We start from the raw sequence: 14,759 nt of genomic DNA, 5'->3' as shown, positions 1-14,759 counted from the left end.
TTACATAAAGGTATTCATGTTAAACTTTTAACTTTTTATGAACTACACTTCTCTTCACAGTCCACATGAAAAAAATTTGTTTCGTGATATTCTGTTTTTCATCATAACTATGTTAAACTTTTACCTTTTTATGAACTACACTTCTCAGATCATCATGTTCTCTGTTTTTCAATGTTTTTTAAATATTTTATACCATCTACTTAGATGACGACGAAACAATGCATATTGGGTGATCAATCCATACTTGCAACCAAGTGGAAGGGTGGATTATTTACTATGTTCATCGAAGAACAGATTTTTTTTAATTCATCAGTTATAAATTATTCACCATTATTATTCTCTGTTGAATTTAAATAATATATTTTTGATGAACTTTCTTTTTTGTCAAGGATTTTGGTGACGTCAACCGATTGTTTGTCATTACATTAGAACGTGAACTGGGTCCAGTTTGGACAATTTCTGATAACAAGGGTAATATGCACCATGTTACCTTCAACATGGATATTTATAATCCGAGGATTACTGATGGCTGGTGTGATATAAGAAAATTCTATGATTTAAAACCACCGAGACTATGTTACTTAAGGCATACTGGAAATTCTGTTTTTGAAATACACCTTTATGATCACTGTTTAGAAACAACTTTGCAAAAATTTCAAAGTCATGTTCGATCAAATCTTCCACTCACAACGTCAAAATTAATTCACTTTGAGTTCCGCCTTTCTAAATACAACTGCAAATCAAGCTCTCTGGTGACCTTTCTTACCTTTTTCTTTGTAATCTGTATACCATTATTTATGTCTTTTTTTAATCTTCGCTTTAATATATATATTTTTTGTTTCCGCAGGATTTGAATTCATACCTATGTAAGTATTTTCGCAATAGTAATTTCACAGAAATTGTGCTTTACGGTCCAAAAGCAGAAGTGCAATGCAAGTTGTTAATTAGAGCTAGATCGGTGAAGATTGGCAGTGGATGGAAAAAGTTTTGTGAACTACATGGACTAGAGGAAAGAGATATAATACTTCTTGAGGTTGACGGTGAAAAAGCAAACAACGATTTCAATGTGCTGCTTAATATATATGACTCTTATCATGGCCACTGAAATCATCCCTGAACAATTATTATTTTAACGGATTACTTATTTTGTATGGCCACTGTAATATTTTGTATGAATTATTATAGACATTTATTAGATTATATATATATATATATATATATATATATATATATATATATATATATATATATATATATATATTTGGTAAATACAACTTTTTAAATCTGATATAATTTTAACTGCTACATATCTTCTTCCATATACGAATATCTTTGCCATTTAATTCATGTCAGACCCCCAAATGTCATATCATTCATTAAGCCTTTTTCAAATAAATTTTATATTTTAAAAGATATGACCAGGATTTATTTCAGATACATCTCATTTTTTAAAATTTCAACTAAAACTTAATATGATTTTAAAAAAGTAGATCGATATGACTTCTGCACTGCTCGAGTACCTTTATTAATTCTTTCCACATTTTTTTCTGTCGTACCAATCCCTGATATGATTACCTTTTTTTTATACGAATATAGTTTTTTTGAATATTTGATATTATATATTATTAAATTAATTCATCCAACACATTTGTCTTCTCCAGGAAGTTTCTCGCACTATTGTATGTCATCTAATTTGTATCTATTTTGTTATAATCAAGTATATTGTGTAGTACACTTTTTTGTTCTCTTTTTGTACAATTTAATTAATTATTATTCATCCAAATAACTTTTCTCTTTTCTTTGCCAAGTCTGGATTCATACAAACCATCTTCCACCAAAGGTAGGTACTTGATTTGTTTTTGTTAACAAATATAGTAATACATGAAGCGTAGCAGTTCATATGTTCTTTTGTACAGTTGTAGGGTTTGTCCATTTGTTAACAAATCCTGAAAAAACATCTTCGCACATTGCTTCTTTCTTAAAATTATTTGTTTATACACCCATACTTTTTTGCAGATCTTCATTTTTTCCATATTAGTGATTCAATTAATGGTTCACTGCTCAATACATCACGCCAAGAGGTAATGTTATCATTTAAAAGTAAGTTGTTCATGGTTCATCTTCATCAAAATGCTTTTTTTCTTTTATTTTCCTTTTATATGAAACTTGTGAAAAAATCAATTGCAACAGATTACTGGTTTCTGACATCAATAACTGTTTTTCGCAGTTTTCACAAAAAATTGATAGTATGATTTCTGTAAATGTAGGTCAATTTTTTTTTTCTATTAACATCTCATGTCTATTACTCCATGTTTGCAGATTACTTAATGCTTTTGTACTTCTTGCTTTCCTTAACCATTTCAAAGTTTATAATCCAATAACCTATGAACCTTTACTTTTTCAAAAATTGCCAAATCCATGTTATCTTTTTCTTACTGTCCTTGACCAAAAAGATGTATATTACTCTATAGCTGCTTTGAACCTTTTATTTATTTTTATTTATTTTATTTTTCTGAATTAAATCTTTTAGAATTAATTATTATCTTCTTTATGTGAGTTTAAATATGTCACCAATCTAATACTCACTTTTTTACTTCTCATTTCTTCAATATCTTTGTGTTGAGATCAACACGTCTCTCTCTGAAGTTCAAAAGCAAAGTCAAAATGTAAGCCAAGTTACTCTAGAAAAGGAGAACTGGAATATCATCGTTAGGGTGATACGTTCATGGTTCGTTCCAGATTTCACTAAACAGAGGTGTCCTTTTTCCATGGAGTTGGTTATTCAAGACAAAGAGGTTATTATTCTTCTAATTATTTACCATCATTGTTATGAACAAAATATGTGTATCTTAAACATCTTTATATTTATTATATTGAGCTATTTCAGGGTTCTAAAATACATGCTTCCATCAGACGTACTCTAATTTACAAATTTCAGACTGAAATTTCTGAAGGTCATGTTTATGCCATTTAAAATTTCAGTGTTGCTCCCAATTCTGGAATATACAGAACTACGCACCACCCTTATAAGATTAATTTCCAGTTTGGTACCAAAGTTAGTTTGCTTGATGGTAACTTGGTTCTTGATCTGAAACCACAATACACACCTTTGTCATTATTGACAACCACTGGATTTGATATTGATTATTTAGTTGGTAAGTTAATATTTTTTGTTTTTCTACCATTCATATTTTTTAGTTCTCAACAATTATTTTGACCTTATATGTTATGACTTCTATTATTTTTTATTTAGATATATTGGGATTACAGGTCGGAGTGGGTACTGAAAGAGAATTGCAAGTTGATGGAAAGACAACAAAATTAAATGTCATTGCAATAGAACCTGATGGGTATTTTATTTCTATGCTATACTACATACCTTTTTATTTCTGTTTAAATAATGATTTCACATAACATTTATTGAATGTTTAGGTTTCGAATAGAATGTACTTTGTTTGGTATTTATGTGGATGAACTGAATGTATTTCTTTCAAGTGGACAAGTACAAAATTGTGCTATAAGTATATAATTTGCGAAACTCAAAACTTTTCAAGGTAAACTTCTGTGACTTCTTTTTAGTTTTGTTATATTACAATTTTTTCCATGGTACTTTGACATACACTATCTTTTTAAATTTAGATAAGGTTCAACTTCAAAATTGCAAGTTCTGCACTAGGATTAAGTACAATGTTAACTTCAAGGAGGCATCTGAACTTAAATCAAGGTAATGTTAAAATTGTTATTCATTTATTGAAATACTTGATAATTTTTTAGTTAATCCATTTTTGTAACTTTAATTTCTATTGCACAGAATGTTTGAGAACAATGAATCTCCCTCTCAAGGATTAACGCAGCTCTCTCAGACTTCCAAACATACTGTGGAAGAAGACTTTTTAACTCTTACACCTAGGACGACCATTCAAGGTCTTAAAGATTGTAAAGAGGTTAGAATGACTTCTAAATTCTTTCATGAAATTTTGTTGTTCTCAATACCTGTTTTCATTAATCTTTTATATATTCAAAGGTTGCCACTTACATATTGTTTGGAACCATTAACCATATCTTGGATGAGGATGACTGGTGGTATACGGCTTGTGTTTGCAACAAAGCTGTTTATCCAGATTCAAAGATGTTCTTTTGTGAGAAGTGTAACAAGCATGTTATAAAAGTCTTTCCAAGGTTAACTTTAACTTTATTAAACTTAATGCCCATTTACATATATGATTATAATTTACACTTTTGTGAATTAATACTGTTATATATTTTACAGATATAGGATTAAGCTTCGAGTTATTGACTCATCCGGTTCCACCACATTTGTTCTGTTTGATAGGGATGCAACCACCCTTTTCAAAAAAACTTGTGCTGATATGTTAGAGACTCATGATAAGGTATACTCTTCAATATATCAACTTATATATATATATATATATACATAAATAAGCACAGTGCGATATATCTCTTTTAATATGATATTAAATTATTTTGTTATCGTAGATGAATGGTTCTGGAAATTTTCCTAAGGAGTTTGATGAGTTAGTTGATAAAAGTCTGCTGTTTAAAGTTGAAAGTAGGAACGATCAAACTTTCAAACTTGAACAGTCTTTCACAGTGAAGAAAGTATGTCTTGATGATGATATAATTCAGAAGTTCAATGATTCTTCGATGAAATCTGTGGTAATATATAACTTTAAATATACAGTTTACATTCAAGAATTTACATATATTTAAGTTCTTAATCATTTAATTTTCTTAACCTTCTTGAAGGATGTTTATGCTGGCAATGGTGAGTTTAGTAGGGAAAAACAGCGTGTAGTCAATGAGTCTACTGTTGATATTGCAGAGGTATACAAATTTCATAAATTTCAATTTTTTGTTAATGACGTATTATTTTATTAATGTTATTTGTTTTTAACTTGTACTATAGGATTTATTAGTCAGATTTACCAAAGAAACAATTGAGTGTGCATCCCAATCTTCTGACTTAATCAAAGATATTGCTACGAATGAGGATGGTAATAGTTCACTTAAGAGAGAATCTGCAAAGAAGACTGCATCACTTGAATCTATCGAAGAAGACACTGTTCCACTGAAGCTGCTAAAAAGAAATATTAAGAAGGAAAAATCAATCAAACAATAAATCATTTTAGTTTTAATATTTAAAGACAATTTCTTTTATGTTTGACAATTTGGGACTGTAATATGTCTACGCATGGTTCTGTCTTCAATTTCCTTTAAACTATAACTTTGATGTTTAATTTGATGATAACTATATTATGCTTTTATTTGTTACAAATTGTATAATTTTATTTTTTTCATCCGCTGGTTTGTAAAATATTGTTGACATTTTTCAAGTATTGTCAACAAACTTGACTGCCAGCTACATCAAAACTTATCAAAATTGATATTATTTTTTACCATCAATTATTGAAAGTATAATCAAATAACTTTTATCAAAAACTTATTTAGAAATTCCAATTTATTAGTTATATTTGTTTTCATAAATGCATGATATCTTTTTCTTAAATAACCGAATTTAGAAATTGTCATTTCTTATTTACATTGCTTTTCATAAATAATATATATTTGGCAAACTAATTAAATGTTGACACATTTTAAGTTATGACAACAAAATTGGCTGCCATACACAAATTTGAATCATTTTTCTTTGTAATGGTTACCAAGTTTATTAAATAAATTCCATTTTAATTTATATATATATATATATATATATATACAAGTAAAATTTAATATTTCATAAATTTACAACCAATTATTATATATTAACTTACTACGTCAATTTCTATTCGATTGTTCCTAATATAATATATATATATATATATATATATATATATTACATTTTTGTTGTTACTTTATTCTATCCACCATATTTAATATTATAAATAAATATCTTTATTTTATTATATATTATATTATATTATGATATTATTATATTTAAAAAATATTTTATAACGTAATATCTTTATAATTTTATATTGTCCTTTTAATGGTGTGCCCGTTTTCCAAAGTAATAATTACATTACTGTTTTGAAATCTAATTGTAATCGTCCCGTCTTTTCATGTGGGATTTTTGCTCTATAAATGTTCATCTGCATTCTACCATCAAAACCACACTTCAAGATAAGTTCCATCATATTCTCCATTTTTCCAACTCTATTTTTACTTCCATTCCGAAAGTCCAAGCAAATGGAGAACAACTTCATTGAAGAAGAAGTTATTAATAGAATGAGTAGGTACCAGTTCTCTATTATTCACCTTCAGGATGAGGTACATCTTTGGTAAATATTTGTATAAATTTTTGGTTTTACAAAAATTCTTCTACTCTTCTTATTTTGTCACGGATTTTAAAGTATATTATCATTTTTTCTTCAACTAATCCATGTTGTTGTTCAAAAAAATTATATCTTTGGAGGTGGTTGGGTTTGTGGATTGTGCATTCGCCATTCTGTATGATCACGATCTTGATCGTCAATGGACTTTAACAGATGAAGAAGGCAATAGACATGTCGTCACTTATAACAAGAATTTACAAAAACCAATGCTAATTGGAGGATGGAATGATTTAAGGGAACTTTATGAACTACACGATAACCACACTATTTATTTTGGATATGTTGGTCATTCTTGCTTCCACATCACTGTTTTTCCAAGTAAATGCAAACCTTTATCTATTGGACATTTTCTTAAAAGACTTCAAGCAAATGAACCACTTTTCAATGGATCGAAGTTGCATTTTTGCATATTTCTGAATCCAAACCAATGCCATGCTAGCCATCTAGTGAGATTCATTTCAGTTATATTTATATTTATGTCTTCTAATTTTTTTAAACAATTTAATCGATATCTTAAACTGATTATTAATTTTTATTGAATTCTTTAATTACATTCAATGTGTTAGGATTTGCCAGCTGATTTTGGCAATTATCTTCGTCAAGAAAGATTTAAAAACATTCTTCTTCATGGACTGCGCAAAATAGTGAAGTGCAAACTACTCTTGAGAAATCATCCAAAGAAGTCTAACAAAATAGGAAGTGGGTGGAAGGAATTTTGTACTGCTCATGGATTTGATCAATCTATTGACCTGGTGTTTGAAGTTGATCAGATGAAAAACAATCAGAATGTCAAAGTGCTTACATATTGTAATCTTTAATTTACAGTTTCTTTTATGGTGTTATTTGAAACTTTTGATTATAATTAGTTTTCTTTTCATGTCTGCTACTTAGGTAGTTGTCAAGCTACAAGTTTTTATATCTTCAGCAAGGCATATGTATAGTTCTATTTTGTTATTAAAGAAATTTCTTTGAACATTGTCTCAATTTCTATGAATTCCAATAAAAATTTTATTCTAAAACTTTAATTCATCGAGTTTAATTGATACATACTATAATTTAATTTAACATATTGAAATATGTTATAATTAAACATAATTAAATATGTTCTAAGTAAACATACATGTATGGATGTATGTTGGTTTAGTATGTTATAAGTAAACATACATGTATCGATATATGTTATAATTTTGCAGACATCATGAAAAAAGAATGGCAGATACTTGGTATGAAACTGTACTCTTTGTTCTACTATATATAGTACTGCATAAAAAAGACGTGTTGTAGTACCTACATAAACAGCAAATGTTTTGTTCCTTGTAAGAACAAATCAACTATCAAAGAATTACTATATATATGAATGTTTCTGATCTATTACCACTCACCACTGCATGCTCTTACTATTTTTAATCTTAGTCTACTGCTAAAAACTTTTTGTAGTCTTACAATTGCTTCCTATTACAATTACAAATATTTTTGTTTCCAAAATTGTGATTAGAGGTACAATCTCCCAAAAAAAGTTTAAGAAAATCATTCACCAATATAGTAATAAAACAGAGGTAAAATCTTTGTTTTTGTTTATTCCATTGACCCCTTTGAAAGTATTCCATATGTTTTCTGCTGAAATGGAGGAAAACGATTGTAAAAATGCAAGGCTGAGGAGGAAGTTCGTGCTACAACAAAGGTTGAATGCAAGAAGTAATCAACATTCAGGTAATTTTCTAACATATACCTTGAATCATTTGACTACACAATCTGTTCATCAAACATTTATTTACAAATTCTGTATTTCTATGTTTATATCTTCTTTGCAGATTACAAAGAACAGAATGCAAAAAAAAAACCAAAAATCGCCAACCATTCTTCTCAAAGTATAAAATATTAGTCTTCTTTTAATAATTGTATTTGAAAATTTATATTTGGATTTGAACTTGACAACATAGATTGATAATCAAATATCTTTACTGTTTTAATGATAGATATAAGAAGTGAATCTGAAAAATTAGTCCATAACACTATCCAAAGGAAGCCATTACAAGAGTTGCATCTTAGTAAGTATTCTTCTTTTTACCTCTTTCTTTACACATTGTTGTTACATGAATGACATATGTATGGTTGTGTATTGTTGGACATTCAATGCTGCTACAATAAACATTTTTTAGATCTGCAAAACAACAACAACTTTCACAATATTACTTCAAGATTTCAGTCAACAATTGGTAAGTTATCTTTGTTTGTTTTTGAAGATTATTATTGCAATATCACTTTAACAAATTATAAACAAATCTTTATTTCAATGCAGTGTCTGAAAACAATATATCAAATTCTTCCACTATTTTAGTTGAAGATCCAATTGAAATAAACTTAATGACTTCACAATTCGCAGCTTCTACTATAACATACAATACTCCTTGTGGTAAATTTCTACATTTAGCTGTATTTCTACATTCATCTTTAATGATTTCTAATGATTCTACTAATGTTTTTTAATGATTTCAGTTGTTAGCAATAACATTGACAGAAATTATGGACAAAATAATTACAATTGCAGTGCAGGTAAGTAGGTTCTTACTCATATATACAAATGTTCATACTCAAAATGACATTAAATGTAACATAATTGTTTTAATAATTCTTTTCCATAGGTGCCACATCTGCAGTTCAAAATCATTCATATTCTGTCTCTAACAATAAAGTTGTCAAATATCCTTTTCAAGTCATACAATCACTTCAAAACAGATTCAATCTTGATGATGAAACAACAATAGAACAACATTGTTTAGACACAACAAATGATGATTCAACAAGAACAACATATGAAGGTAATTCAGATATTGAATTGCTAAGTTATTGATGTCAATAAATTCCTTTTTTAAATGATTAATTACTTCTCCTTTTACTAATATTGTAGGAGATAGTACAAGTACTACAATTACAAACGAATTGTATTGCAAAGGAGAGTTACAAGGTAATGTGACACACAATTGTACAGAATTTCAGACATAAAATATGCATTTTAGGCTAATGCTTTATGTTGATGTTCATAACTACTCAATATTGGAGACCCTTGCTTGGAATTCCAATACTGTCAAGCTCAACGTGGTATGAAGAAAGAGCAGAAAAAAAGTAACACATCAAAGGAAGTTCAATTCTCATTATGTTGTCAAAAGGGAAAAGTCCAAATTCCACTATTAAAAAAACCACCTGATCTTCTTGAAGGTTTGTTAAATGGTGTAGATCGTAGAAGAAAATTATTTTTACAGAATATAAGAGTATACAATAGCATGTTTTCATTTACTTCAATTGGTGGTAAGATAGATACTTCAATGAACAATGGTTCTGCTCCACCACAATTTATTCTTAATGGTCAGAACTATCATCGTATTGGAAGTTTATTGCCAAAACGTGGATCAAAGCCAAACTTTGCACAACTTTACATATATGATACCGAAAATGAAATGAGTAACAGACTGAAGCATTTCAGGTTAGTTAAAAGATCAAGTTATTTGCTTAAATGAAATATTTAAATACATCTGTTCACATTTCTTTTCTTTATTATGTTTTAGGTCTAACAACAAGGAATCTGATATAGATCAATCATATGTTACGGATTTGATTCAAATGATTGACACTCACAATGTTCTTGCGAAATATTTTAGAAGAGTAAGAGAATTGTCACTGCAACATATGGAATCAGATTTCACACTAAGACTATTTAGAGGCAGAAACAAAAACCCTGGAGTCTACAACACACCTTCATGTGATGAAATAGCTGCTCTAATAGTTGGTGATTTTGGCAATATGGATGTAGGCAGAGATATAATTGTCAAAAAATGTTCTGGTGAATTAACAAGACTGCATGAAACTCACACAACTTTCATTCCACTTCAATATCCTCTCATGTTTCCATATGGAGAAGATGGTTATCAAGAAGATATTCCAATCAGAGAATCTCATTCAAGAAGTAAATCCAGGGTGAGAATTAGAATTTTGTTGCGAGAATTAGAATTTAGAATACAACAAAGATCTATAGAACCTGGAAATATTGTGAATGCATGCCGATTATTCCAACAGTTTTTGGTTGATTGCTATACAATGGTGGAAGCACAATGATTGTCGTTCATTAGAGCTAATCAAAAGTTAATTTGTTGTGATATTCTTAATGGATTACAAGAGGCTGTTAATAGAGGAGAGACAGATCCTTCTTTAATTGGAAGACGTATTGTACTGCATGCTTCATTCACTGGTGGTACAAGATACATGTTCAACAATTGTCAAGATGCTATGGCAATTTGTAAAAAAATTGGATATCCTGATTTGTTCATTACTATAACATGCAATGTCAATTGGAGCGAAATAAGAGACTTTGTTTTACCAAAAGGGTTATCACCATCAGATAGACCTGATGTTGTATGTAGAGTATTCAAAATGAAGCTGGATGAAATGATGACAAATTTTTAAAAAAATGACTTCTTTGGAAAAACCATTGCAGGTATGTTCTATACGAATTATTATAGACTATATCAATATTTATTAAATTAGATTTTTGTAACTATTTAATTTGTTCTGTTATATATGCAGGAATATACACAGTAGAATTCCAAAAGAGAGGTTTACCTCATGCACATATACTTTTATGGTTGGATGGAGAAAGCAAATTGAAAAATTCAACTAATATTGATAAAGTAATATCAGTTGAATTGCCCAATGCGGATTTGTATCCAAAATTGGAAAAAGTTGTAGCAAGTTACATGATTCATGGACCATGCGGACCTGCGAGATATAATTCATCATGCATGAAGGAAGGAAGATGTTCCAAATTTTATCCTAAAAAATTCACATCTTCAACTTCTATTGATGAAGATGGATATCCATGCTATAGAAGACTTGATAAAGGTAGATTTGTTGAGAAGAATAGAATTAAGATGGACAATAGAAGTGTTGTTCCTTATAATCCACCACTTCTAATGAGGTATCAAGCTCACGTGAATACAAAGTATTGCAACAAGACCAATTCAATAAAATATTTGTTCAAATATCTCAACAAGGGTCCTGACAGAGCTACTCTTAAAATAAGCAACAACTCTGCACAATGTGACAAAGAAACCATTATTGATGAGATCAAGAGGTATTATGATTGTAGGTATCTATCACCATGTGAAGCCGCTTGGCAAATATTTGCTTTTGACATCCATCACAGATGGCCTCCTGTTCAGAGATTAACATTCCATCTTCTTGGACAACAATCAACTTTGTTTAAAGATAATGATGATATTAATGTGATTTGCAACAGATACGAAAATGCTAACACAATGTTTCTAGCTTGGTTTGAGGCTAACAAAGTTTATACACAAGGAAAAGAATTGACTTATTCTGAATTTCCAAGCAAATTTGTGTGATTTGCTAATGAAAAAGAATGGAAACCAAGGAAGAAAGGCTACAACATTGGTAGACTTACTTATATTCCTCCGGGCTCTAGAGAACTTTATTATTTGAGGATATTACTAACCATTCAAAAAGGTTGTATTGATTATGAAAGCATTAAGACCATTGATGGGAAACTTTATGAAACATACCAAGATGCTTGCTATGCTTTGGGATTGTTGGCTGACGATAAAGAATATATTGATGCAATAAAAGAAGCAAGTGAATTTGCTTCTGGGTATCAACTTAGAAGATTATTTGTTACTTTGTTGTCCATGAATACAATTTCTAAACCAGATATAGTTTGGAATTCTACATGGAGTATCTTATGTGATGGAATTTTGTACCAAAAGAGAAAGGAGATGAACTTACCAGGTAATTTATATCGTTATTTTTTTTTAATTCAATAGAAATATAACTTTTAATTGCATTATTTTGTTCATGTAGGTCTTCAAATTGAGATTGCTGAATTACAAAAAATATGTCTCATTGAAATACAGGAAATGCTAATGTCAAATGGTAGATGTTTGAAAGATTATCCTTCATTACCTCAACTTGATATTTCCGATGTACATACATTCAATAATAGATTTATTGTTGATGAGCTGCAATATAATAAAGAAGAGATGGCAAAAGAACATGACATTTTGTTTAAAGCACTCAATGATGAACAAATTCATGTATATCAGGATATCATGACAGCAGTTGTTTCAAAGAAGGGAGGATTTTTCTTTTTATATGGCTATGGTGGTACAGGTAAAACTTTTATGTGGAAGACATTGTCAGCTACTCTAAGAAGTAAGGGCATGATTGTTTTGAATGTAGCATCAAGTGGAATTGCTTCTTTACTACTTCCTGGTGGAAAAACAACACACTCTACCTTCTGCATCCCACTGTTAATTAATGATGAATCAACTTGCAACATAGCGCAAGGTAGTCTCCGTGCTAAACTTCTGATGGCAACCAATTTAATTATCTGGGATGAAGCACCAATGATGAATAAAATGTGCTTTGAGGCATTTGATAGAACACTAAGAGATATTATGCGAAATGTTGATGATGCCAATAATGACAAACCATTTGGTGGCAAAGTAGTTATCTTGGGAGGTGACTTCAGACAAATTCTACCCGTTATCAAGAAAGGATCTAGGTTTGATATCATCAAATCAGCAATCAACTATTGAGAGTTATGGAATTGTTGTAAAGTGCTCAAACTATCCAAGAACATGAGATTAAGTACTACAACAAACAATCAAATAGCCAATGATATCAAAGAATTTGCTGATTGGATATTGAAAATTGGAGATGGACAAATGGATGTAAATGAGAATGGTGAGTGCATGGTTAAAATTCCAGAAGAGCTGCTGATTATAAATACAGATCTACCTTTATTGTCATTGGTTGAATTTGTCTATCCTCAATTTGTGGTTAACATGATGAAGCCTAATTATTTTGATGATGGAGCAATCTTGTGCCCAACTAATGATTCTGTAGAGCAAGTAAATGATTTCATGTTGTCTTTATTAGGTGGTGAAAAGGTGACTTATTTAAGTTCAGATACACCTTGCCAATCTGATGAACAAGATAAAGTTCAATCTGAATTTTTAAATGATATCAAATGTTCAAGGATACCAAATCATAAACTTAAGCTCAAAACATGTGTGCCAATTATGCTCTTGAGAAATATTGGATCAAGCAAAAGGTCTTTGCAATGGCACAAGATTGCAAGTCAACCATTTGGGAAAAAATGTAATCTCTGCAACTGTAATTACTGGAAAAAACATTGGTGACAGGATTTTTATTCCAAGAATGGATTTAGTGCCATCTGATTCAGGATTGCCTTTCAAATTTCAAAGAAGACAGTTCCCAATTTCCTTATGCTTTGCAATGACGATTAACAAAAGTCAAGGACAAACACTTTCTAGAGTGGGACTTTATCTTCCACAACCTATATTCACACATGGCCAACTATATGTTGCTATTTCTAGAGTCAAAACAAAGAGAGGATTGAAAATACTTATATTGGATGAAGATGGAAATGTCACAAACACAACTAAAAATGTTGTGTACAAAGAAATTTTTGAAACTCTTTGACAATGAACACATTATAGGTATGTAATTTCTAATTTTGTTTTAATTTGAAAGTTTGTATAAATATAGATGCAGGATCTATTGTTATAATTAAAATATTTGTTATAATTTTGTTGTGCAATGCAGGATCTATTGCCTAAAGTCCAAGGCTTACAATGAACATCATGCTGATTTAAGAAGTAATCAAAGTTGTGTACAAAAGGAAGTTATGAAGTTCATTAACAAAAAACACATTATAGGTATGTAATTTGGTCTTCTTTTATTGTTATTTTTTTAAAGACATTATATTATAACCTTATAGGTTAATAAATATCACAAAATAAATTGTTATTATCAAAAGTATTACATTTAAAAAAATCCGTGCGTTGCACGGATAGAAAGACTAGTTATTAAAACATTATCCAACTCTAGTTGTTCTTGTGCTTTAAGCCTAATTCATGCATATCACAAAAATTATGTATAAAGTGAAAAACGATATTGGAGAAAAGCAGATTAAATTTCTGAATTTATTTTCTTTATAAATAAATATTTTAACCTTTTATTTTATTGCAATTAAAGCTGGATCCAGGTAAAATATTTTAAAAGGCTGTTTATTTGTTAATTTAAATTAACTTCAACTGCAATAATTAGGAGTATTGATTTATATTAGGTTTTATACCAATAATTTTAAAATTGATTAATGTTTTAAAACAAAATGAAAAAAAGAATATTATTCTAAATTCATGAAGTGGCAACAACTAAAATCTGTCAAAGTTGTGCGTTGGGTCCGAATGGCAATTGGATATTAATGAGGCCAAGTCTTTACTATACTAATATTTTGTATTCTTTATTGAGTTGTCTCGTTTGTTGCTTTGGAGGAGATGTCAGTAAACACGTTGTGATGCATGGATTAAA

At 29.5% G+C, this 14,759-nt stretch overlaps 1 protein-coding gene across 1 annotated transcript; it reads left to right on the top strand.

Annotated features, from left to right (window-relative positions):
- Positions 1-3,812: 3,812 nt before the first annotated feature.
- LOC114170161 lies at positions 3,813-7,171 on the top strand. Its single transcript, XM_028055642.1, has 7 exons — positions 3,813-3,944; positions 4,025-4,179; positions 4,271-4,391; positions 4,498-4,677; positions 4,768-4,845; positions 4,928-5,083; positions 6,920-7,171. The coding sequence occupies exons 1-7, from the start codon at positions 3,813-3,815 to the stop codon at positions 7,169-7,171; spliced, it is 1,074 nt and encodes a 357-aa protein (XP_027911443.1).
- Positions 7,172-14,759: the final 7,588 nt, after the last annotated feature.

The sequence above is a fragment of the Vigna unguiculata genome, chromosome 11 (genome assembly GCF_004118075.2).
Source record: "Vigna unguiculata cultivar IT97K-499-35 chromosome 11, ASM411807v1, whole genome shotgun sequence".
NCBI classification, from domain to species: Eukaryota; Viridiplantae; Streptophyta; class Magnoliopsida; order Fabales; family Fabaceae; genus Vigna; species Vigna unguiculata.
Note: the sequence above shows the minus strand (reverse complement) of the source record. Positions and strands in the feature narration are given on the sequence as shown.